The sequence below is a fragment of the Nerophis ophidion genome, linkage group LG07, assembly GCF_033978795.1.
Source record: "Nerophis ophidion isolate RoL-2023_Sa linkage group LG07, RoL_Noph_v1.0, whole genome shotgun sequence".
NCBI classification, from domain to species: domain Eukaryota; kingdom Metazoa; phylum Chordata; class Actinopteri; order Syngnathiformes; family Syngnathidae; genus Nerophis; species Nerophis ophidion.
In genome coordinates this window covers 39,776,239-39,803,107 of record NC_084617.1, presented here as the reverse complement: position 1 = coordinate 39,803,107, position 26,869 = coordinate 39,776,239, and the positions used below count along the sequence as shown (strand labels likewise).

At 37.9% G+C, this 26,869-nt stretch overlaps 1 protein-coding gene across 10 annotated transcripts in view; it reads right to left on the bottom strand.

Moving 5' to 3' along the window:
• The window catches only part of slc20a2 (solute carrier family 20 member 2), a 205,630-nt gene that overhangs the window by 49,894 nt on the left and 128,867 nt on the right, over positions 1-26,869 (bottom strand). For all 10 annotated transcript variants that reach the window (XR_009807494.1, XM_061906154.1, XM_061906151.1 and 7 more), the window contains 5 exons: positions 24,533-24,673; positions 24,267-24,352; positions 12,907-13,003; positions 12,635-12,754; positions 455-691 (listed from right to left, as the gene is read on the bottom strand). Coding sequence is in view for 9 of the 10 variants with exons in the window: in XM_061906154.1 (XP_061762138.1) it covers positions 455-691; positions 12,635-12,754; positions 12,907-13,003; positions 24,267-24,352; positions 24,533-24,673 (681 nt within the window). In the remaining variant the exon portion in view is untranslated. The remainder of the gene's footprint in view (positions 1-454; positions 692-12,634; positions 12,755-12,906; positions 13,004-24,266; positions 24,353-24,532; positions 24,674-26,869) is intronic.

Genomic DNA, 26,869 nt, shown 5'->3' with positions numbered 1-26,869 from the left:
TGGCAAACAAGGTCTGATTGACCTGGATGACAGAAACCGACAGAAGAAGACCCCTTTAGAAAACTTAAGATAGATTAATCACATATTAAAATCCTTACCTTTGTTTTTTTTAATTGAAAGAAATACCACAATCCAGAGGGCCACCCTGACGTGTGGTGAAGCCTAGCCGAGTCTCTTGCTGTCCTTTAATACCAGTAGTCTGAGTCTGGACCAGTTTTATTTGGAGTGAGTGCAGCAGGAGTTTTCAAAAAACAAAATACAATTGGGCCACTGCTACTTTTCTGGTTTCTCAGACCCACAGTAGAAATTCAAAATTAATTCATTTGAAATAATTTTTTTCATCTTTTTTTTTTTAAGCTGTTGCACTCCCCTTTGTAAACTCCTGGACTGTAATGGTAGACCAAAATGGCATATTTACATCTCATTGCATCAAGTTTAGAAGTGAATGTTTTACCATAAACTCTGCCGTTGGGCATGACAGTGCCTCCGTTGGCCAGGTTGGCGAGTTCGCTGTTGGAGGTGCGAGCATTCCTCTCGCTACTGCCTCCTGTGAGCGGCAGCACGGCCTCATCCGTCCCCTTGGCCCCGGGCAGCTCTTTAAAGACGGGGCTTTCCTCCTCCTCCTCGGGGATCTTATCCAGGCTTTCATCGGAGATCCTGGAGAAGGCCTGCTGCTCTTTCTTTAAACGACCTACAAATAGAAAGGCGGGTTTAAAAGTGAAGACGCTGAAGAGACTTTCTTTTTTTTAACCAGGAATGTCCCGATTAGATATGGAGATCAATCCGATATCAGGAAAAAAAATAAGTATAAGATTATATCGACTTGCATCTGAACTTGACAGTTACAGTTAAATGTCCCCCAAAAAGCACACTAGGTTGGTCTTTTCTGGTATCTTTGTGAAATACCGTAAATATAAAATGGAACCTAAAAGGCTGTAGGGCTAGACTACCCTAGTAGGAGCTAGCAGTTACACAACAGCTAAGCGCATAATAGCACACAAGCTAAACATTTGTACTAAGTGTCCTTTACTGAACAAAATTGCAGTCTAAAAAAGCATATTTGTCAAAATACCCAATAATCAAAATACACCATATTGCCAAAAGTATTTGGCCACCCATCCAAATGATCAAAATCAGGTGTCCTAATCACTTGGCCCGGCCACAGGTGTATAAAATCAAGCACTTAGGTATGGAGACTGTTACAAACATTTGTGAAAGAATGGGCCGCTCTCAGGAGCTCAGATATTTCCAGCGTTGAACTGTCATTGGATGCAACAAATCAAGTCGTGAAATGTCCTCGCTCCTAAATATTCCAAAGTCAACTGTCGGCTTTATTATAAGAAAATGGAAAAGTTTGGGAACAACAGCAACTCAGCCACCAAGTGGTATACCACGTAAACTGACAGAGAGAGGTCAGCGGATGCTGAAGCGCATAGTGCAAAGGGGTCGCCCACTGTCTGCAATCAGTAGCTACAGGGCTCCAAACTTCATGGGACCTTCCAATTACCTCACATACAGTGCGCAGAGAGCTTCATAGAATGAATTTCCATGGCCGAGCAGCTGCATTTAAGCCATACTTTACCAAGTCCAATGCAAAGCGTCGGATGCAGTGGTGTAAAGAAAAATCACCACTGGACTCTATAGCAGTGAAGACGCCTTTTCTGGAGTGACAAATCACGCTTTTCCATCTGGCAATCTGATGCAAGAGTCTGGGTTTGGAAGTTGCCAGGAGAACGGTACATTTCGGACTGCATTGTACCGAGTGTGAAATTTGGTGGCGGAGGAATTATGCCGTGGGGTTGTTTTGCAGGAGTTGGGCTTTGCTCCTTAGTTCCAGTGAAAGGAACTTTGAATGCTACACGATACCAAAATATTTTGGACAATTCCATGCTCCCAACCTTATGGGAACAGTTTGGTGCGGGCCTCTTCCAACATGACTGTGCACCAGTGCACAAAGCAAGGTCCAAAAAGACATGGATGACAGAGTCTGGTGTGGATGAACTTGACTGGCCTGCGTAGAGTCCTGACCTGAACCTGATAGAACACCTTTGGGATGAATTACAACGGAGACTGAGAGCCAGGCCTTCTCGACCAACATCTGTGTGTGACCTCACCAATGCGCTTTTGGAAGAATGGTCGAAAATTCCTATAAACACACTCCGCAACCTTGTAGACAGCCTTCCCAGAAGAGATGATGCTGTAATAGCTGCAAAAGGTGGACCGACATTGTTTGAACCCTATGGGTTAGGAATGGGATGGCTCTTGAAGTTCATATGTGAGTTAAGGCAGGTGGCCAAATACTTTTGGCACAATAGTGTATTATACTTGCGTATTACTTGCAGGTACAAAGTATCCAGTAACAAACGTGTCTGCATGAGCTTAATTCAAGAAATTAGAGTGGTCAGTACATGATACCAAAGAAAACAATTACCACTCCACTTCAATTTAAAGACAGCAAAAGTCCAATTACAAATAAAGTTAGTATCTTCCATACCTACAAGTTTTCTCTGTTTGACTAATTAAACTTGATCAAACCTTTTCTAACATTCCACACTACAAAATAATACTGTATATAATTCCCAGAGCTGGGACCAAGTCATTGTTTTGCAAGTCACAAGTAAGTCTCAAGTCTTTGCCCTCAAGTCTCGAGTCAAGTCTCAAGTCAAGACAGGCAAGTCCCGAGTGAAGTCCAAAGTCAAGACTGGAAAGTCTCAAGTCAAGTCCCAAGTCCTGCATTTTGAGTTTCGAGTCATTTCAAGTCCTTTTAACCCCAGACTTATATATTTACACAGATTGTGTATGATTTTAAAACGCTGTATGCATTTATTAAAACAAGTGCATTTGAAACTGCAGGAAAAAAATAGTGCTGACATTGCACTTCATAATAGCACTATTAACCCGTCATTTTAAACATTTAACTCATTCCTTTACAGAATAAACACATTTTAAAAAAACAAGTACAACTGTACTTATTTGCACAAACGTGTTAACAATGTATTTCCATGGCATTTTGCATTGTAACTAGTTCAACAGCAGTTTCTATCCTGTTCTTACCTTATCTCATTGATCTCATCTCATAACAAATACATGAACATAATGAACAGAGTCATACTTTTTAGATGTCAGGGCCCTATGCAATATGTACACATATTCTTAATATAGTATACATTTTAACCGACCTTTATTTGACTATGTCTGTCTTTTTGTAGGTGGCTAAAATACGCGGTGCTGCTGACCGCCGTCTAACGTTGCGTTACTGTGTGTGATGCATTCACCAACGTAACGTTATGTGTAGGTACGTCATGCAACCCCGCTTAAAAAAAAATCACCTTACAAAAAGTATGAATAAAGTAGCGAACTGCAGTGGACGCAACAGATTGTCGTGTTTGCAATGACATTATAACCATAGACATCTTATAAGTAGACACAGCATTGGCTGCTATTACGCGAGCAATTTGGCCGCCATCTTGAAGAGGCAACAAGGTGCCAGCGAGCAGCCTAAACTGACAGGTAGAAAACAAAGATGTCGGGCTGGTGTTCAGCGTTTTCCTGCTCAAATGAGAGGACTGTTGAAAATAGGATTCTGGGGCTTACTTTTCATAAGTAAGATTTAACATTAACGTACTATTGGTTGTATTTTGTGAAAATAATATCACCACAGAGTTGAGAAGGAGCAAAGATCTTCAATATTTCAAGTATGTGAAAATCACAAAGAAATCTTCTGGGGGAGGATGACCCCGCCCCTACAGGTATTTGGTTAACAAACTTTCAGCCCCACCTAAAACCAAATTCACCAGCCACAACTGATTATGATGCATTATCATTTTAGGCAAAATATAAGACAATACTCTCTTAAAAGTCTAATTGTAACCAGGAATAAGTCTTCAAGTAACAACATAAGAATATTATATTACTGTTAAGCAAACTATGAACACGCCAAAACATGTGTCCTTTATCATAGCTACACGTATGACAAAAAAGCGGGTGGAAATGAGTGGTATTCAGTGAGGTCAAATGAATTAAATGCGCTGACAGTTCATTGCTCCTGCCAAATAAATTGCACTGAGTGGAGCGGATCACCACTCCAAGATGGCGGCCCCGCGTCTCGTCAGCGCCAGTAGGCAGTAGCGCTCGATGCTGCGTACCCTTATAAGATGTCTGTGGTTCTAATGTTAGCAGTGAGTTTACAGCCTCACTGAATTAACTACACAACAAATAAAAATTACGTTACTCAGCCAATAAACGTTAGCTTTCATTTAAAACTTACCCTTCATTGTGCATCTTGAAATGTCAAACGAAGTAGGAAGTTGTTGCGTCTCCGTCTGAAATCTTCGAACCGCATTCTTTGCATACTGGAAATTGTTGTTTGTTGACCAACTCGTAGTTTTAATCCCCGAATGAAAATATTTTTGGCATAATTTTTCCTCACTGGCGGGTTGTTTGAGAGATCTTCTTCGTTGGTTTTCCTGCAATTTGATTGGCTGAATCCTGTGTGACGAATATAACGTGATGTAATTTGATTGGCTGTTGTTCTGACAAGTAGCGCGCACACGCTGACAGACACACGTACACAAAGGAAGATACGGAGCGCTCCTGAATAACTTTTTAATCGTTGGGTTTTGGGGAAAGTAGCAAGTCATGTCAAGTCAAAAGGCTCAAGTCCAAGTCAAGTCACAAGTCATTGATGTTAAAGTCTAAGTCGAGTTGCAAGTCTTTTTACATTTTGTCAAGTCAAGTCTAAAGTCATCAAATTCATGACTCGAGTCTGACTCGAGTCCAAGTCATGTGACTCGAGTCCACACCCCTGATAATTCCTACTGAAATCGTATCGGATCTATATTGGTATCAGCAAATACTTAAGGCTCCAACATTGGTATTGTGCCGTAAATAAAAAAAATGTCTAACGGAACAACCATTTTTTTCATTTAATAAGAATATACTGTAAGCCTGTGCGCTAAGGCCTAAAAATAAAATCTCAATTTACGTTTCTTTCAAAATGTTTCCCTACTTATTAAGAGAAACTAGTGAATACAAATGACTGAGATAATTCAAACCAAGTTTCACTTCTATTTGAACAAAAACTATTACTGGTCCTTCATTATACCTTTTATTTCTCCTCCTTTCAAAGATATGTTCAAAAGACTGGCTCGAAATTAGAGTTAGTTTCTTTTTCAACAGTTTTTTTTTTTCAACCAAGGAATCAATCACCAGTATCAGTTATATGATCAAATCTAGATCAGAATATTTTATTTTTAATAAATATTACTCTATTGGTGGGAATTATTCTGAAATATTGACGATAATTATATCTTTGTTGTGTTTTTATTGTAAACATTCCATAAGGTGGTGCCATAATTCCATATGCCATAATTTTGGCAGTGACATCACTAGCTTAAATTGTTATCTTACCTAAAAAAAAAATGTGTAGCATTTTAACAATATAGAAAAAAAAAACACGAACAAAAAAAAAAAAAAGAAAATGCATTAATGGAAATAAAAAGTATAAATAGTACTACAATTAAAATTTAGGACAAAATAAAAATGTGAGTACAAAATTGTACTACCCTTAAGGATAATGAACCCAAAAAGTGAATAAAAATAAAAATAAATGAAATAAAACATATATATAAAAATTAAAAAATTAAAAACTTTTAAAAAATATACACACATTTCTATATATAAATAAAAAAAATGTTTTTGTTTTTGCTCCCAAACAAACATCCCAAAACTGGGAATCATTTCTCATCGTTCACTTAAAGGAGCTGTCCAAAAGACTTGATTCATTTGCGAACGTCAAAGCTCACATTTATAAAGAGGGGGGCCACGACATAATTTTATCTGGCCCGCAAACACCTGGAAATGATATGTGTCCTTTTTTTTTTCTTTTTTTTTTTTCTTCTTTGTCATGAAAAAGGGACGTTTTTGTCATGAAAAAGGGAGTTTTTTGTGGTTGGTGCACTATTTGTAAGTGTATATTGTGTTTTTTTATGTTGATTTAATAAAAAATAAAATAAATAAATAAATACAAAAATTATTTTATTTTATTTTTTTTTGGTAAAAAATTCTTCTGCGGCCCGGTGGTTGGGGACCACTGCTTTACAGCATCCATCCATTCATCCATTTTTCTACCGCTTGTCCCTTTCGAGGATGCGGGGGTTGCTGGAGCCTATCTCAGCAGCATTTGGGCAGAAGGTGGGTTACACAATAATACTGTAAATTGAAAAAACTGCTACGGTTTTTTGCGTTAAAATTCTGTTGACTGAGCTGACAGTTTTTGAATGTAAAATCTACGGTTGTTGTTTTTAATGGTGTATTACTGTAAATGGAAAGAATGTACATTTGTTTTTACGGTAGAAAAACTGGCAGCTAAGTTACCAGAATAAAAAAAGAACTTGTACTTTTTTTCCATTCACATAATAATGTAAAAAAACAATGAAATGAATGTATAATTACATTTAAGACAAAAATACAGGCAACTAAGCTGCCATCTTTTTTTGTAAGCCCCCCCCACCCAAATGTTTTTCAATTTACTGCAAAATGTTATAAACCCCCCCCCCAAAAACAATATTTTATACATTTTGTATATGTAAAGTTTTACTGTAAAATGGACAGTCTACTTAAAACAATGTATACAATTAATAATGAATGGTAGACAAATTCATACATTATTCGCTGTTACAAGCGGCCCTCTGATGGCAGCCATAACTGCCAAGTGGCCCTCGATAAAAACGAGATGGACATCCCTGAAATAGAAGCTCCTCAGGATAAAAAATATGCGGTGCAATTAAAGAAAAACATTGATTTTTGATTGTTTAAATATTCTGCACCAAAAAAGTTGAATTAATCGATAAAATCGATGCAATGACCATGCCTACAATCTTTTTTTAATTAATAAAAAAATAAACATGCCACATGTCACTGTCAGATTTGACTAAAGCAAACTGAAACAGCTGGACTGGTGTTGGAAAACAATGAAGCGACATTTCGCTGAAAACACAAAACTAGTTCAGCCACAAGCTGGTTCCAAGCCAACTATTTCCAGCACAGCCACACTGTATAGTTTAAAAACATCCCTCAATTCAAACAACTTCAGCCATTCACCGCTTGGTTTTAGACGGATGTAGTATTAAAAACATTAAGAGCGTTAATGTCGACCTATAATCTTTCCAAGCATGCAGGTCACAATGTTTTTGGCCTCATGTGCAGGTTTTATGACTGGTCACCAATTCTCAACTTCATGTGCACAAGCTCTGCTCTTTAGGTCAATTACAAAAGTAATGGTCGCACAGTGGAACCTTCATTTACAGACCACTTTATTCGGCAACTTTTCGATTTACAAAATTTTCGATCCAGCCAAATGTGCGAACCATGTCTGTGTGAACAAACGCTTCATTCATTCATTTTATTTAGTGTCCCGCCTACAGGCAAAAAGCAGGGCAACAGACCAGCGAAGAATAGAATCACTGTTTCCAGAAAGTTTTAACTGTGATGAAACCAGACTTTCGGAAAAATATGCCAAAGCAGACATATTTTACAGCGAAGGAGAAGAGCAACTCTCGTTCAGCTTTGCCTCTTTCAGACGCCCTTCTATCTGCTCTTTTTTCGTCAGCGCTTCCATTGCCGATGTTAATGAAAGTGAATTTTACTTTTTTAAGATGTTTAATATTGTAGCAATTTCATGTCAAGTCATCATTAAATAGTACCAATATGTCAAAAGGCATTAATAAATCATGTTCTTTTCCAATACCTCTATAACTGCTAATCTTGTTATTGTTTTAATTTCGATGCCCTGCCCTCCAACGTTTGAATGTCCGTGAGTGTGTCACATTCAGGTTGCCAGTTACGCACCGCCATCTTCGTCTGGCTACTGCTAGCTCAGTAATGACAGATCGACATATGGGCTAGCGGGGGAAATATATGCCCGTTAGCCTGTATGTCGATGTATATTCCAACTGAAAGGGGAAAATATGTATTCGACAAATAAAACCTATGTGGATATGGGTAGTGTCAGTAAATAGATTATACTTGTATAGCGCTTTTCTACCTTTTTAAGGAACTCAGAGGGCTTTGACACTATTTCAACATTCACCCATTCACACACACTGATGGCGGGAGCTGTCATGCAAGGCGCTAACCACGACCCATCAGGAGCAAGAGTGAAGTGTCTTGCTCAAGGACACAACGGACCTGACTAGGATGGTAGGATGGTAGAAGGTGGGGATTGAAACAGGAACCTTCTGGTTGCTGGCACAACCACTCACCCAACTGCGCCACGCAGTGCCTATTTTGTTCTCAGTATGTTGACACGCTGAGGAAATGGGTTCCAACATTAGCATGGTTGTCATCATAGCAATGTGAAACATATAGAAACAGCCAAATCACATGATAAAATAATTCCTTATTCGTGTATACCTTGGTAAAATGTCTCCTCTTTAGTTTTGGGCATACATTAGGCTCCTAAGCATGCTCTACTTATTTTCACGAGTATAACCATTGCTAGCGTTGGTTGTAGTTGGTTTTAGTCTTGTTTTCTGATAGTACTGACAATAACCATATAATTGCCATTTGTTGTGATATTGTACGCAGGCATGATGTACTTCTTCCTGAAAATAGCCTCATTTCCGTGTAAAATGTGTTGGTTAGAGATTTGTTATTGACAAAATGCTTGTCTATTCAGCTATTATGGTCCCAGCACCTCAGGGTGCAGTGGAAGTTTGAAGTTCCAGTCCATCGAGCTGGATTCGGCTGCATATCTGGCAACCTCAGTCAGGGAGAGGGGGAGAGGACTACAGATTTTTTACCGTCATTACATTACCATTTGTAGCAAGATTTTTACATATGGCTCCTTTTAAGAGTTGTTGGGATTTCTGATCTTTTGTAAGTGGCACCAAAGTGTCTTCTGTGTATGCGAGTTGTTTTGGCTTCTTAATAAAGATAAAGTTGATCCATCACCCACTTGTGTGTTTGATATACAGTACTGTATAGCAATTTATATTGTGTTCAAAGAAGGGCTAATAAAACAATATCAATATACTGTTGATTTAATAAAAATAAAAATTAAAAAAAAAAAAATTTCTGCGGCCCGGGACCAATCGAGCCCGGTGGTTGGGGACCACTGCTGTATATCTCGATGGCGACATAATTGACATCAATATGAAATGTTTTCGATAAAACATTTGATATATATTTGTATTCTTTTGGTCGGAAGAAGACAGAAATTATGAAGCAAGATATGTTGCAAGAAGTCATTTGAGCTCTGGGAACCCAGGAAACAGGAAGTGTCACTGAGCGATGGGAGGGACACGCTAACATCCAATCCTGCAACAGTATCAACTAACAGGGTCGGTTGCGCTGTCTTACAGTGGATTCTCTGCATGGAGTGAGAAGAGAAACTCAGTAACAGAAACTGGTCATTAGTTTTGTTGGTTTTAATGCAGACAATGTGGCAAAATTGTGACACTCACAATGTATTTGTCTTATTAGTTGCTTACCAAACTACTTTGTGTAGTGTTCAATTGCTTATAGGCTACTGTCATCGAGTGTCTCAAAACTGAAACTAACTACAAGACCGCTGCATTTATTGTACCACCTTAGCTGTGCTCATTCTACCAGACACCTTGTCCACTGATAAATAGCTAAATAGCACCCTTTGTGACGTGGACATTGCATTACTGTATTTATTGGCAGGCTTAAATAATCCATAAAAAACATCAATAATTATTGTATCAATCAATACAAAAAACCTATATCGTAGTGGTCTTCAGTCATATCGCCCAGCTCTAGTTCAAAGTGTAAAAACTTTCGCTAAAATATGGACTTTTATCAAGGCTGGAACAAATTCTTTATATTTATATTATTTCCTAAGTAGAAATTTATTTTACTATACAAACCTTTTGTTGTTGTGCTTTTGTTGCAAACATTCAATAAGGTGGTGCCATATTTCCATGCTTTGGCAGTGACATCACTAGTTAGAATTTTTTTCTCAACTAAAAAAATGTGTAGCATTTTAACTATCAAGAAAAAAATACACAAACAATAAAAAATTATAAAAAGCATTAATGGATAAAAAAAAAAGATGAAATAAAACTACAATAAAAATTAGGACATAATAAATATGTGAGTACAAGATTGTACTACCATACTTAGTGTGTACACTTGAACTACTACACTTAATGATAATGAACCCAAATAAAAATAAAAATAAATGAAAAATACATACAATTTAAAATAATATATTTTGTAAAAATGCACATACATTCCTATATTTACATATGTAAAAATGTATTTTTATTTTTGTTGCTCTCAAAACGTCTCAAAACTGGGAATCAGTTCTCATCATTCACTTAGAGGAGCTGTTCAAAGGACTTGATTCATCCGCTAACGTCAAATCTCACATCTCTATAGAACAGGCCTGGGCAATTATTTTGACTTGTGGGCCAAATTTAGCGGAAAAAATGTGTCTTGGGACTGGTATATCTATTTTTAGGAACATTAATACAAAACCTCACAGTAATGTCTTGATTGAATACTACAAACGTTATAACAGACTGCCTGAAAAAACTGAATGGAATTTTATTTTTTTTACTGAATGAAACACTCAGAATTTACATGAAAATAAAGACTGTGGGATTTACAATATTAACTATGAACGATAAAACACTGAATATTGACAACATATCAACGTCACACCCCCTCTCGATTGACGAATTTTACAATCAAGCGAAACGCATCAAAAATGCAACAAACAGAGCAAAAATGAACGCAAAGGGAAAAAAAACACCTACAATCTGATACATCTGATACATCACTAAGCTTTAGAACTTTGTTGTAAAAATAGTTTTCTGCGTCTGTCCCTGACACCCGGTTTTCAGGCCGGCTGCTCTGGAAACACTCTGTGGAAACGCTCCCCACCCACACTGCTTGGTGCCTCGTCTGAGCTGCTGTGACTTAGATGACCATAGTAACAAATTAGATTTCCGTATTTTCCGCACTATAAGGCGCACCTAAACACCTAAAATTTTCTCAAAAGCTGACAGTGCGCCTTATAATCCGGGGCGCTTTATATATAGACCAATATTGAGCCACGACAGGTCTCACAACTATGGTAAGCAGCCGCCGATTTAATTTTCCCCCGTAGGAGAAGAAGCGCGGTGCATGCTGGGATATGTGACTGCGCCAGGCCGTGCCGTTTCATTTCCATTTGTGTGTTTAAATGTAAAGACCCCGAAATGGCTCCTATTGAGAGACATGATTTCAGGAAAGCAGGAATTGTCACTGAACTGCTACACAACAGCAGCAACACTGACTCCATTAACGACGTCTCGAAATAGTGCAAAGCAATAACAATATATCAATAACTCAACATTGCTCAAACGTTAATGTCACACAACACAACACACAAAATAAACATGTAAAGCTCACTTTAATAAGTTATTCCTCATCCACGAATCCTTCTTCTTCAGTGTCCGAATTAAACATGCCACAAGAGGTCTCGCAACTACAGTAATCAGCCGCCTACCTTATTTTCCGTCGTAGAAAAAGAAGCGCGCGGTGCATGCTGGGATATATGACTGCGGAAGGCGTGCCGAGTTTTAACTTAAGGCGATCAGTCATACAGTAGAAGACGGGAATAGAGCAGCAGCGAAATAATTTAACATTAACAGCAGCGACGCTGACTCGTTTAATGACGACTTTGACGAGACGGAGCCGGGCATTTTGGATGCCGTATTCGCCCAACTGTTTGATTCGAACACTGAAGAAGAATAATTTGAGGGATTCGTGGATGAGGAATAACTTAATAAAGTGAGCTTTACATGTTTATTTTCTGTGTTGTGTGACATTAAAGTTTGAGCAACGTTGAGTTATTGATATATTATTGCTTTGCACTATTTCGAGTGTTACTATATTGTGATTGTACTAACGTTTGATTTACTGTATATATTGAATCGGGGTGAATATAAAACAGCTGTTTATTCATTTTGGGAGTGAATGGAGTTGTCAGAACGCTGGTTTGTAATCTATTAATAAAGTTTGACTGACCTATCTGACTGTTTTGTTGACATTCCCTTTAGCGCAGCTCCATCTAAAGGATGCATAACGTAACCCCAGCCTCTACTGTAGCATCTATTTTATGCGCCTTATAATGCGGTGTGCCTTATATATGAACAAAATATTAAAATAGGCCATTCATTGAAGTCACGCCTTATAATCCGGTGCGCCTTATAGTGCGGAAAATACGGTACCATATTAACTAGTATATCATGCAAAAGCGCAGATTCCAACCATTTAAATACTTTCTATAGTTCAAGACATTTGAAAACATCACTTCACATCATAATAGCAGCTACAGTTTCCATCTTAAATATCAAAACATTTTTTGGGGGATTGTCCTGCGGGCCAGATTGAAAAGCTTAACGGGCCGCATGTGGCCCCTGGGCCTTTATTTGACCAGCTCTGCTAGAGAAGCTCCTCAAGACAAAAAATATGCCGGCACAAGAAAAGAACAACTTTGAATTTTTGTAGTGTCTTAAAACTGAAAGTTACTTAGTTGGTTAACACCCATGTAAATTCATAACTTGAGGTTCCACTGTACTGTATATTCATAATCACAGTGAAGTGTTGTCGGGATACTTACTTGCTATTTTCCTTTTCATCCATGGACAGACGAAGAACCAGACAAGAGCCGCGCACACCAGCGACCCGGCCAAGGTGATGAGAAATATGGCCCAGATCGGTAGCATCTCTATCCCGAGCACTGCAAGGCGATCATGGGGTCAACATATGAGTATTTCAAATCTAGCGACACGTTTGTCGCACCTCCTGCAGGAATGTTACAGCGGCGCCATTGCCTCTTATGACTGATGTGATAATTTGATGGTGCGCTGGTGTTAAACTACACGATCTTACATGGTGCTCCGGTGTACATAATGGAGAAGGTGTTGATCCCAATGGTGGTAGCGTAGAAGAGGGGCAGCGCGCGCAGGCCATTGGGAACAGAGTCTTCCTACAGAGAAAAGATCAGAAGATATGCTAGAACTAGAAAACCACTTGGGGACCACATACAGTGCCGCCGCCAGGCCAAACCTAACAATACTAAAGAATCTAGACAGTTGTTCGGATCACCCCCAAAATTTAAGCACTTGTTCTTTATCCCAACATTTCTTAACCCCGTAGGAGGTTGCCTAAAAAGTATCGGTTTCTCAGCTGTGATCCACAGCGTTACTCGGTTGTAATACAATTTTCCACCACCTGTGACAGTAATGACAGTATCAAACCAATAGAAGAAGTCTGAAACTGAAGTCATAGAGAAGTTTCTTATGTGCAAAAAATATGACCAAAGTGGCAAAGCTGTGTATTGATTTTGCTCAAAACGTTTCATTGTGTCTTTTTATTCATATTGTTTCAAATATTCTTGTAATCAGACAATATTTTCGGTATAATAGATGGTAATATTATAATTTGATATTAATACATGCATTTATCCATCCATTAATGGATGGATGGATGGATTAATTTAGTTTGAATGTACTCATTTTAGCACTGCGTACTTGGTAAATGGTAAATGGTTTGTACTTGTATAGCGCTTTTCTACCCCTTTTTAAGGAGCCCAAAGCGCTTAGACAGTATTTCCACATTCACCCATTCACACACTGACAGCGGGAGCTGCCATGCAAGGCGCTCACAAGGACCCCTCAGGAGCAAGGGAGAAGTGTATTGCCCAAGGACACAACGGACGTGACTAGGATGGTAGAAGGTGGGGATTGAACCAATGACCCTCAGATTGCTGGCACAGCCACTCTAGCAACTTCGCCACGCCGTCCCCAGTTTACTTGTATGTAAATACATATTTTTTATTAGTTTCCCTTCTTTTGCAGTAAATTTGTTTAGTATTTATTTTTGCAATCAGGCTTGTGATTAAGCCATGCTTTAGTATCATGACCAGCTGTAAACTGGAAGCAGGTAAGATATAATTATTGAATGTGATTAAAATCAAGAGTAAAATTACTAATTCAGTGGTAATATATGAGTGCACCTTCAGCCCTCTGTATTGGAATTGTTGGGCCCAAGATCAAAAAGGTTAAGAACTCCTGCCTAATCCTATTTCTGACATTTCCTGAAAGTTTCATCAAAATCTACTCTTAACTTTTTGAGCTAACTAACAAAATTCATTAAAGAAAGGACAAATTAAGTGTTTGTTTCGTTCCTAAGAGGCTGCAGAAGCGTTTTTTCAGCACTTAGGCGCGTTTGTTCTATATCTAAATAACGGCTAGCGTCCATCCGCAATCGGCAGCTACTTCTAAATCACTAATGCTCGCCTCCATGGTGACAAATAAAGTAAGTTTCTTACAAGAATCATCCCTGCAGGACGAGGAATAGCTAAACATGCTTCACTACACACCATTGGGGGATACAATAGCTCACCGGCGTCACAATGTCAACAAATGCTATGAATGGATCTACACCTGACATCTACTGTAATGATACCAAGTACAAGAGTGTATCTAGTCGATACGACTATGACTACATTTATATTTTTTATCGACACAAATTCTTTTTTTTTTTTCTTTTTTTTTAATTCATATTATGTTTATAAACTCAGGAAATACGTCTCTGGGCACATGATTAATTAGATAATTACCAATGTATGATCCCGTAACTACTTGGTGTCAGTTCGATTCCTAAATGTGTGGTATCATCCAAAACTAATGTAAAGTATCAAACAGAAGAATAAGTGATTATTACATTTTAACAGAAGTGTAGATAGAACATGTTAAAACAGAAAATAAGCAGATATTAACAGTAAATGAACAAGTAGATTAATAAACAATTTTTACAACTTGTCCTTCATAATTTTGAGAAAATAATAGTATGATAAATGACAATATGTTACTGCATACGTCAGCAGACTAATTAGGAGCCTTTGTTTGTTTGCTAACTACTAAAAGACAAGTTTTCTAGTATGTTCACTATTTTATTTATGGACAAAATTGTTTTCCAATTGCAATTAGAAACATACCTTTAATGTACCCTGAGATATTTTGTTTAAAAAAAAGCCAATAATGCAATTTTTTGTGGTCCTCTTTTATTTAGAAAATTATCTAAAAGTATCGAAATACATTTTGGTACCGGTACCAAAGTATTGGTGTCGAGACAACCCTAACATTTAATATATTTTTCACCTGGTCTTTATTTTGGATCGGTCAGAAAAAATATCAATAATGACAAATATTGACCGATACATAACACTTATATCGTGATACAGTTTTCGGCCATATTGCCCAGCCCTAGTCTGCACTCCACTTGGTGCCGTTTTGGTTATGTAATTTTTAACATAACCAAAAAATTACATCAAATCGATCAATCGCATCTCTTGTTGCCAAAATCTAAACTAGATTAGCAGAAAAAATGCATTTAGTTTAGATAATAATGAGTCATATTTTGGAATATGGGATCCATTATTTAAACTTGTTTGAACTATTAATGAACCTAAAATATGACTTACAGTATTTTATCTTAGTGGAAAATATTGGACACAGTGTGTTGTCAAGCTTATGAGATGTGATGCAAGGGTAAGCCAATGTTTTTATTTTATTTTTTCTTTATGGCTGTGATGATAATGTAAATGACTGATTTATAATCACTGCTATATTGTAATTGTTATTATTATTGATACTGTTGTTGATATCATTCATTTTTGTTTGAATACGTTTGGATTTTTTTGTGTCATGTTTGTATGTCCTCTCAATTACTTTGTTGATTGCTATTCTGAATGTTGCTGGGCCAGGTTTGGTTTTGGAATTGGAATGGTATTATTATGGTATTATTTTGTTGGACTGGTTAATAAAAATAAAAACAAGATAAACTGAGCAGACTGCCAACTAGCCCTAAACCTTATCACTATGGAAACAGTCATTGAACCCTACTCCTGCTGAGTCAGGCCAGCTGATGAGAAGCTTCTCCAATGTCAGTGTTGTTTAGCAAACATTAGAGGGATATTTGCTGCGGGTTATTCTATTTTAGCTCACATCCCCGCCTGTACGGTCACATGCAAAGACAGCCATTTTACCGCAGGTCAGGACAAGAGCAGCACCAGATATCATGTCCCATTCTTTCAAAAATAGTACTAACGCTGTAATGTTAAGCCATATTTCCATTGCGTATTACAGTTCAAACCAGATCATGGTGACACAGGCTTGGTTCTTAATCTAGTGTGTTCTTTCTTTCTATTTTGGGAGAAAAAAAAATGAAGTCCAAATAATCACAAATTATGTTATCTTAAATATTGTGGAGCTATGCAAAAATATATCATCAAACATTCAAACCATTTTTTATATAAAAATTAATAGTAAAAATTATAATTTTAAAGCAAGTTATCCATCAAATTGTGCAATGTAAAAGTAGCAATCAGTTTCATGGTAAAATACATTAAAATATCTACAGTTGTTGAAAAAAACTGGCCCCATTTTACTGTAAAATTGCAGTATTTTTTCATTTACAGTTAAAAAAAAATACAGTACATTTCTGGCATTTGATCTGTACTGTTTTTCCAATTACAGTAATATACACTACATTTTGAGGTGAAATTATTGCAACTTACCATTTTTTTTACATTTTAGTTAAAAAAAAATCTAATAATACGAACCCTGTTTCCATATGAGTTGGGAAATTGTGTTAGATGTAAATATAAACGGAATACTATGATTTGCAAATCATTTTCAACCCATTCTCAGTTGAATATGCTACAAAGACAACATATTTGATGTTCAAACTAATAAAAGTTTTTTTTGGGCAAATAATCAATAACTTTAGAATTTCATGCCAGCAACACGTGACAAAGAAGTTGGGAAAGGTGGCAATAAATACTGATAAAGTTGAGGAATGCTCATCAAACACTTTTTCGGAACATCCCACAGGTGCGCAGGCTAATTGGGAACAGGTGGGTGCCATGATTGGGTATAAAAAGAGCTTCCCAAAAATGCTCAGTCTTTCACAAGAAAGGATGGGGCGAGGTACACCCCTTTGTCCACAACTGTGTGAGCAAATAGTCAAACAGTGTATGAACAACGTTTCTCAAAGTGCAATTGCAAGAAATTTAGGGATTTCAACATCTACGGTCCATAATATCATCAAAAGGTTCAGAGAATCTGGAGAAATCACTCCACGTAAGCGGCATGGCCGGAAACCAACATTGAATGACCGTGACCTTCGATCCCTTAGACGAAACTGTATCAAAAACCGACATCAATCTCTAAAGGATATCACCACATGGGCTCAGGAACACTTCAGAAAACCACTGTCACTAATTACAGTGTGTTGCTACATCTGTAAGTGGAAGTTAAAGCTCTACTATACAAAGCGAAAGCCATTCATCAACAACATCCAGAAATGCCGCCGGCTTCTCTGGGCCCGAGATCATCTAAGATGGACTGATGCAAAGTGGAAAAGTGTTCTGTGGTCTGACGAGTCCACATTTCAAATTGTTTTTGGAGATATTCGACATAGTGTCATCCGGACCAAAGGGGAAGCGAACCATCCACACTGTTATCGACACAAAGTTCGAAAGCCAGCATCTGTGTTGGTATGGAGGTGCATTAGTGCCCAAGGCATTGGTAACTTACACATCTGTGAAGGCACCATTAATGCTGAAAGGTACATACAGGTTTTGGAACAACATATGCTGCCATCTAAGCGCCGTCTTTTTCATGGACGGCCCTGCTTATTTCAGCAAGACAATGCCAAGCCACATTAAGCACGTGTTACAACAGCGTGGTTTCGTAAAAAAAGAGTGCGGGTACTTTCCTGGCCCACCTGCAGTCCAGACCTGTCTCCCATAAAAAATGTGTAGCGCATTATGAAGCGTAAAATACGACAGCGGAGACCCTGGACTGTATAACGACCGAAGATCTACATAAAACAAGGATGGGAAAGAATTCCACTTTCAAAGCTTCAACAATTAGTTTCCTCAGTTCCCAAACGTTTATTGAGTGTTGTTAAAAGAAAAGGTGATGTAACACAGTGGTGAACATGCCCTTTCCCAACTACTTTGGCACGTCTTGCAGCCATGAAATTCTAAGTTAATTATTATTTGCAAAAAAAAAAAAAAAGTTTATGAGTTTGAACATCAAATATTTTGCCTTTGTAGTGCATTCAATTGAATATGGGTTGAAAAGGATTTACAAATAATTGTATTCCGTTTGTATTTACATCTAACATAATTTCCCAACTCATATGGAAACGGGGTTTGTACAATCCATGAAAAAATTGTGTAATATTAGTATTCACTTTTAGACGCGGCCCTCTGGGGCCAAACATAATTATTTACCCCATTATTTACTTTTTACTCTTTTTTTTTTTTTTTTTTGAATTGATCTCAACTCTGTACACTGCTGCTGGAATTTTAATTTTCCTGAAGGAACTCTCCTGAAGGAATCAATAAAGTACTATCTATCTATCTATCTATCTATAACTGGGGCATTTAAAAAAAGTCCCAGGGACTCTTAAAGGGGCCCCGTTATAAAAAAACAACTTTTTTTACCTATTGGTAGCTGCTGTTGTGTATTTGGGATCTGCATAAATTCTGAATATTTGAAACCAAAACATTGCGGAGATATTTATAAAACAATTTTGCCTTCCTTCCTAGTTCCTCCAAACGAGCCGTTTGGAATTTGCACAATTGGTGACAACACAAATTTAGAAAAGTATCCATATATGGTATAAATGTACTCAGCGCTGCAGTCAATAAGCTCCTTTTTTTTTGCTAGCCTCTTGTTAGGGGGAGACTGTCTCGTACATGCACATTTCTAATACTAAGATACAGTTCCAACTTATATGTGTCAGTAGGCTCGCTATGGAAGCGCTAAAAACCACAACAGAGTGGACGGGGAGAAGAGGCTGTTGAAAGGAGCCACATGAATAAGACCCGCCCACAAAACGCCGCATCCAGAAAGTGTCTGGAAAACAACAAATCAAATAACCACCATTACATGTTATGTAGAACACGAGGTAGTGTTTTAAATGTAGAAAGAATGATTATATGACCCCTTTAACATTGACCAAAATTCAGGGGACCCCTTAATGGTTTCTAAAATGAAAATAATCAATATGCCCCCCGCATGCTTTCATTTTGCAGTGTGGGGCCCTCAGTGGAAAAAGTCTGATCTAAAATATTTATACTCAGGTTGTGAAAGTATGATAAGAGGTGATGACGTCAAGCTGGACTTATTCACTCTTGCAAGATGTGTGTGCTCTCTTAACAAGTCTGATAAATGACCTGCAACTCAAATATAAGCCTGAAATATTCACCGTCCAATATTTTTCCTTCGACAGAAACATCCAGAATTTGACCCGCTCCGATTTAAGTGATTCATCTTGTGAGTCGTTTATCCCGCGATCATGCAGCCGTGACCTTACTGTTATCCGCCACACGTTTTCCTTTCCCGTCTGCCAGAGATTGCCTGTTAAGTAACGCGAGATGCGCCAGTGTTTCCAAATCAAATGGATTTTATCGGCGCTGAAGCTTTTTATAAATGTTTTGCGTGGACATCCATCCATCTATCCATTTTCTCCTGCTTATCTGAGGTCGGGTCGCGGGAGCAGCAGCCTAAGCAGAGAAACCCAGACTTCCCTCTCCCAAGCCACGTTGTCCAGCGCCTCCCGGGGGATCCCGAGGCGTTCCCAGGCCAGCCGGGAGACATAGTCTTCCCAACGTGTCCTGGGTCTTCCCTGTGGCCTCCTACCGGTCGGACGTGCCCTAAACACCTCCCTAGGGAGGCGTTCGGGTGGCATCCTGAGCAGATGCCAGCACCACCTCATCTGGCTCCTCTCAATGTGAAGGAGCAGCGGCTTTACTCTGAGTACCTCCCGGATGACAGAGCTTCGCACCCTATCTCTAAGGGAGAGACCCGCCACCCGGCGGAGGAAACTCATTTCGGCCGCATGTACCCGTGATCTTGTCCTTTCAGTCATAACCCACAGCTCATGACCAAAAGGTGTCGACCGGTAAATTGAGGGCTTTGCCTTCCGGTTCAGCTCCTTCTTAACTACAATGGATCAATACAACGTCCGCATTACTGAAGACGCCGCACTGATACGCCTGTCCATCTCACGATCCACTCTTCCCTCACTCGTGAACAAGACTCTTCGGTACTTTAACTCCTCCACTTGGACACGTGTCTACTTTTTTTTTTCATTATTCAATTTAGCCAGCAAGTAGATCCAGATGCTGACAATCTTAAAACCACACACATTTTAACTTCAGTGGAAATAGCTTTCAACAATCCAACAATAAAAAACAGAATAATATGATTTGCAAATCCTTTTCAACTTATATTCAATGGTTTTGGCAAATAATCATTAACTTAGAACCTAATGGCAGCAACACATCGCAAAAAAGTTGGCACAGGGACATTTTTACCACTGTGTTACATGGCCTTTCTTTTTACCAACACTTGGTAAACGTTTGGGAACTGAGGAGACCAATTTTTAAAGATTTTCAGGTGGAATTATTTTTCATTCTTGTTTGATGTACAGCTTAAGTTGTTCAACAGTCCAGGGCGTCCATTAAAAATACAATGTGTTGCTCCAAAACCTGTATGTACCTTTCAGCATGCATTAATGGTGCCTTCACAGATGTGTAAGTTACCCATGCCTTGGGCACTAATACACCCCCATACCATCACAGATGCTGGATTTTGAACTTTGGGCCAATAACAATCCGGATGGTTCTTTTCCTCTTTAGTGCGGAGGACACAATGTCCATAGTTTCCAAAAGCAACTTGAAATGTGGACTCGTCTGATCACAGAACACGTTTACACTTTGCATCAGTCCATTTTAGATGAGCTCAGGCCCAGCGAAGCCGGCGGCGTTTCTGGGTGTTGCAGATAAATGGCTTTCGCTTTGCATAGTAGAGTTTTAACTTGCACTTACAGATGTAGCGACCAACTGTGGTTACTGAGCCCATGTGAGGACATCCTTTACACACTGATGTTGCTTTTTAATGCTCCTTTTAAAGATATTACGGACCGTAAATAGTGAAATCCCTAAATTCTCTGCAATAGCTCGTTGAGAAATGTTTTTCTTAAAGGGGAACATTATCACAATTTCAGAAGGGTTAAAACCAATAAAAATCAGTTCCCAGTGGCTTATTTTATTTTTCGAAGTTTTTAAAAATGTTTTACCAATCATGGAATATCCCGAAAAAAGGCTTTAAAGTGCCTGATTTTCGCTATCGGTATATCCACCCGTCCATTTTCCTGTGACGTCACTGCGTGACGCCAATACAAACAAACATGGAGGACAGAACAGAATAGTATAGAGACATTAGCTCGGATTCAGACTCGGATTTCAGCGGCTTAAGCGATTCAACAGATTACACATGTATTGAAACGGATGGTTGGAGTGTGGAGCCAGATAGAGAAAACGAAATTGAAGAAGAAACTAAAGCTATTGAGCCATATCACGACAGACAGATGCAAACGAGGACGAATTTGGCGATCGCCTTCTAACCAACGATTGCATCTTTTGACCACTGGTGCAACTTGAATCCGTCGATTGGTATGTGTTTGTTTGGCATTGAATGTGGGTGGAGGGGAAGGCTGGATGCAAATATAGCTACAAATGAGGCTATATTTCTACATACAGCTAGCCTAAATAGCATGTTAGCATCGATAAGCTTGCAGTCATGCCGTGACCAAATATGTCTGATTAGCACATAAGTCAATAACATCAACAAAACTCACCTTTGTGATTTCGTTGACTTTATCGTTGGAAATGCATCTGCTTTTAGTGTCGCAGGATATCCACACATCTCTGTGCCATCTCTGTCATAGCATCGCTATCGTCGGTAAAATGTGCAGAACAAACGAGCGACTTTTCGTTGTATTTTACGCTTCATAATGTGCCACACATTTTCGATGGGAGACATGTCTGGACTGCAGGCGGGCCAGGAAAGTACCCGCACTCTTTTACTACGAAACCACGCTGTTGTAACACGTGGCTTGGCATTGTCTTGCTGAAATAAGCAGGGGCGTCCATGATAACGTTGCTTGGATGACAACATATGTTGCTCCAAAACCTGTATGGACGATTCAGCATTAATGGTGCCTTCACAGATGTATAAGTTACCCATGCCTTGGGCACTAATGCACCCCCATACCATCACAGATGCTGACTTTTGAACTTTGCGCCTATAACAATCCAGATGGTTATTTTCCTCTTTGTTCCGAAGGACACCACGTCCACATTTGGAAAATGTGGACGTGGACGAGATCGGGCCCAGCGAAGCCGGCGGTGTTCCTTGGTGTTGTTGATAAATGGGTTTTGCTTTGGCATAGCAGAATTTTAACTTGCACTTACTGATGTAGCAACCAACTGTAGTTATTGGCAGTGGTTTTATGAAGTGTTCCTGAGCCCATTTGGTGATAACCTTTACACACTGTCGGTTTTTGATGCAGTACCGCCTGAGGGATCAAAGGTACGTAATATCACCGCCTACGTGCAGTGATTTCTCCAGATTCTCTGAACCTTTTGATGATTTTATGGACCGTAGATGGTAAAATCCCTAAAATCCTTGCAATAGCTCGTTGAGAAATGCTGTTCTAAAACTGTTTGAGAATTTACTTAGCATATCATGGAAGCTGCTTTTATACTCAATCATGGCACCCACCTGTTACCAATTAGCCTGCACACCTGTGGGATGTTCCAAATAAGTGTTTGATGAGCATTCCTCAACTTTATCAGTATGTATTGCCACCTTTCCCAACTTTTTTGTCACGTGTTGCTGGCATCAAATTCTAAAGTTAATAATTATTTGCACAAAAAAAAATGTTTATCAGTCCGAACATCAAATATGTTGTCTTTGTAGCATATTCAACTGAATATGGGTTGAAAATTATTTGCAAATCATACACAATTTCCCAACTAATGTGGAAACGGGGTTTGTACATAAGTTGAAAAGGATTTGCAAATCATTGTATTTAATTTTAATTTACGTTTTACACAACTGGTTTTGGGTTTTGTATTTATTATCTGTTTACTTATTTGATTATTTATTTATTTATTTTTTACATCACCATGATTTTTCCAACCGGGTATGGTTTCATATAATTTGACAAGGTTGTAAACTGGAAGTAAGCAGATATAATTATTGAAAAGGATTAAGAGTTTACGATTAGGAGTAGGATGATTTATTCAGTGTTAATATTTTAGTGGGCCCCGAGCTCCTGTGTCGTGAAAAAGTCGGTCTCCGACGTCAAAAATGTTAAGAACCCCTGATTCTATTGCAAATGTGAGGTTTTGTATTTTATTAAATCGTATTTAAGAAAAAAAACAGATACAAAAATAGAATTGTATTGTTTTGTTATATTGCTATTGTTATTTCATTTGATTGTTGTTACAGTTATTATTATTGTGTGAATGCTCAAAATCATTATGAAATTTCCCAGAATTACAGGTTATACCGGGGAATTTTTCCCATTTAAACTTAAATTTGCATTATTCAAACTTCCACCATTCACACATTTTTCAATTTATTCAAACCATTGCACTTTCAACATATTCCACTCATCTTGCACATTCAAACTATTATTTTCCAAGCTAAAAAAATTCCAGGAATTCCCACAATTCCAAACTTTATTTTCACCCTTTTTTCTGGCGACTACTCCTTTAATCCCACTTTAATCGTTCCAGCGTCAAAACCTTCCTCTCAATCTGGTCAAAAAACAAAGTTGTTTTTTGAACTGGAAAAATTGCCAGTTTTCCCAAAATTCCAAGGATTCCATAATACCATTTCTTAATTAAAAATGTTACTACTTCAACATTTCTCAACCGTCTTGAAAAATTCCAACACCAACCATTTAGAACATTCAAGTTTTTTAAAAAAATTCCCGCTTTTCCCGGAATTCCCAAATTTCCTTGAAATTCCAATTGAAATAAATGGGACATTTTTCAAAGTTCCACAGCTGCCACATTTTTTATCCGACTCAAACTGTTCCAACTCTAAAGTATTCAGCCTGTTCAAAATTGTGTGCTCTCCTTCAACAATAAAAAAAATTACCAGATTTCAAAGAATTACCAGTTTTCAGGGACATTATCCCCATTCAAAATTAGTTGTGTATTTTGTAAACTTCCACAATTTGCACATTTTTCAATCTATTCAAACCATTTTAACATCAACACATTCCACTCATCCAACTAACACTTTCCCAAGTTCGTGCCAACCTTTGCTGTGACATACCTTTTTCTATTCAGCCTAAAGACGCGGACCCACCTTATTGAGGATGGTGTTCCTGATGAGAAGGAAGAGGATTCCAGACATGAGTCCAGACAGCAAGGGGGAGATGAACCAAGACGACACTGCAGACAGAGACAAGTGTCAGTGGCAGAGTGGCAGCCATATCATCAGCACATGTGAACTTGGTCAACTACTTATACGTGGTCCTACGTCTCTGTTTACAGAGACCGGCAAATCGCTTGTTTGATCGATTAATAATAAAACCAATAATCTTCTCATCCCACAGACTTTGACAGCATTACCGATCTTAACCAGCTGCATCCATTGGACGCCCCTGGTGCCAATGGCCACCATGGAGAAGCCGATGGTGGCGCCCACAATGCAGTGAGTTCCGGAGATGGGCAGTCGGAGGAAGGAGGCAATGAGCTGCCACGCTGCAGAGCCTGCAGACAAAACATTTGTCACCTTTCGACAACTTGAGATGGGCAGAACTGAAACAAATGGACATGTGAAGTCTTTTCACTATTTTGAAGACACAGAAAAAAAAACATTCATCTTTTTGGGTGATCATGTGACACAACAAGGACTGTAGCTATAAATTATTTTAGTAATTGAGTAATGTATCAATTAGGTTGTTCGATTAATCGGATAAAACACAAAATGCCTCAATTAATTTTTTAGAGGCAATAGTTAAAATGAACAAAAAATGTTTTACTTGCCCTAACTTTCATTGTCCTCTATTGACTTTCTATTACCGTATATGACTGTTGTTTACCTTGTTTTACTTTCTATATTTTTTTTACCTTTTATTTACCCTCTTTTACCCATTTTCCTTTTTTTTGCATTCTATTTAACTTTTTTAACCTTTTATTTACTTTCAATGTACCTTCTATGACCGTATTTTACACTGTTTCATTTGTGTTTACCTTTTATATTTTTTATTTGACCTTTTATTTATCTTCTATTTAACTTATTTACCTTAATTTATCTTCTATTTAACTTATTTCACTTGTATTTACCTTCTATGTAACTTCTTACCTTTTAGTTACCTTCTATGTGACTTCTTTTACATTTTTATTTAACTTCTATTTAACGGTCTACCTTTTATTTACTTTGTATTTAATGTTGTTCACCTTTATTTACATTCTGGGTAACTTATTTTACTTTTATTTAACCTCTTTTAGCTTTGTTTACCTTCTATTAAACTTATTTGACCTTTAGTTACCTTATATTTAACTTTGTACCTTTTTATTTACCTTCTATTTAACTTCTTTTACATTTTTATTTACTTTCTATTTAACTTATTTTACCTTTTCTTTACCTTGTATTTAACTTATTTTACCTTTAGTTACCTTCCATTTAACTTATTTTACCTTTATTTACCTTCTATTTAACTTTTTACATTTTTATTAACCTTATCTTTAACTTCTTTTACCTTGTATTTACCGTCTATTACCCTTTTTTTCTTTTCCATTTACCTTATCTTCCCTTTTTTTAATCTTCTTTTACCCTTTATTTTACTTCCTATTACCTTTAATTACCTTCTATTTACCTTTTATTTACATTCTGTTTAACTTATTTGACCATTGATATTCTTTTTTCTACCTGTTATTTACTTTCTATTTAACTTATTTTACATTTTATATTCCGTCTTTTACAATTTTATTTACATTGTATTTACCTTCCTTTACCTTTTATTTCGAACCTTTACCTTATTTTTTTTCTATTTACCTTTTATTTACCCTTTTTTTTTACTTTTAAACCTTCTTCTACCATTTAATTATTCTACAAACCCCGTTTCCATTTGAGTTGGGAAATTGTGTTAGATGGAAATATAAACGGAATACAATGATTTGCAAATCCTTTTCAACCCATATTCAATGGAATGCACTACAAAGACAAGATATTTGATGTTCAAACTCATAAACTTTATTTATTTTTTTGCAAATAATAATGAACTTAGAATTTCATGGCTGCAACACGTGCCAAAGTAGTTGAAACTGAGAAAACTAATTGTTAAAGCTTTGAAAGTGGAATTCTTTCCCATTCTTGTTTTATGTAGAGCTTCAGTCGATCAACAGTCCGGGGTCTCCGCTGTCGTGTTTTACGCTTCATAAAGCGCCGCACATTTTCGATGGGAGACAGGTCTGGACTGCAGGCGGACCAGGAAAGTACCCGCACTCTTTTTTTTTTTTTACAAAACCACGCTGTTGTAACACGTGCTGAATGTGGCTTGGCTGAAATAAGCAGGGGCGTACATGAAAAAGACGGCGCTTAGATGGAAGCATATGTTGTTCCAAAACCTGTATGTACCTTTCAGCATTAATGGTGCCTTCACAGAAGTGTAAGTTACCCATTTTCTTGGGCACTAATGTACCCCCATACCCTCACAGATGCTGGCTTTTGAACTTTGCGTCGATAACAGTCTGTATGGTTCTCTTCCCCTTTGGTCCGGATGACACAATGTTGAATATCTCCAAAAACAATTTGAATTGTGTACTCGTTAGACCGCAGAACACTTTTCCACTTTGCATCAGTCCATCTTAGATGATCTTGGGCCCAGAGAAGCCAGCGGCGTTTGTGGATGTTGTTGATAAATGGCTTTCACTTTGCATAGTAGAGCTTTAACTTGCACTTAC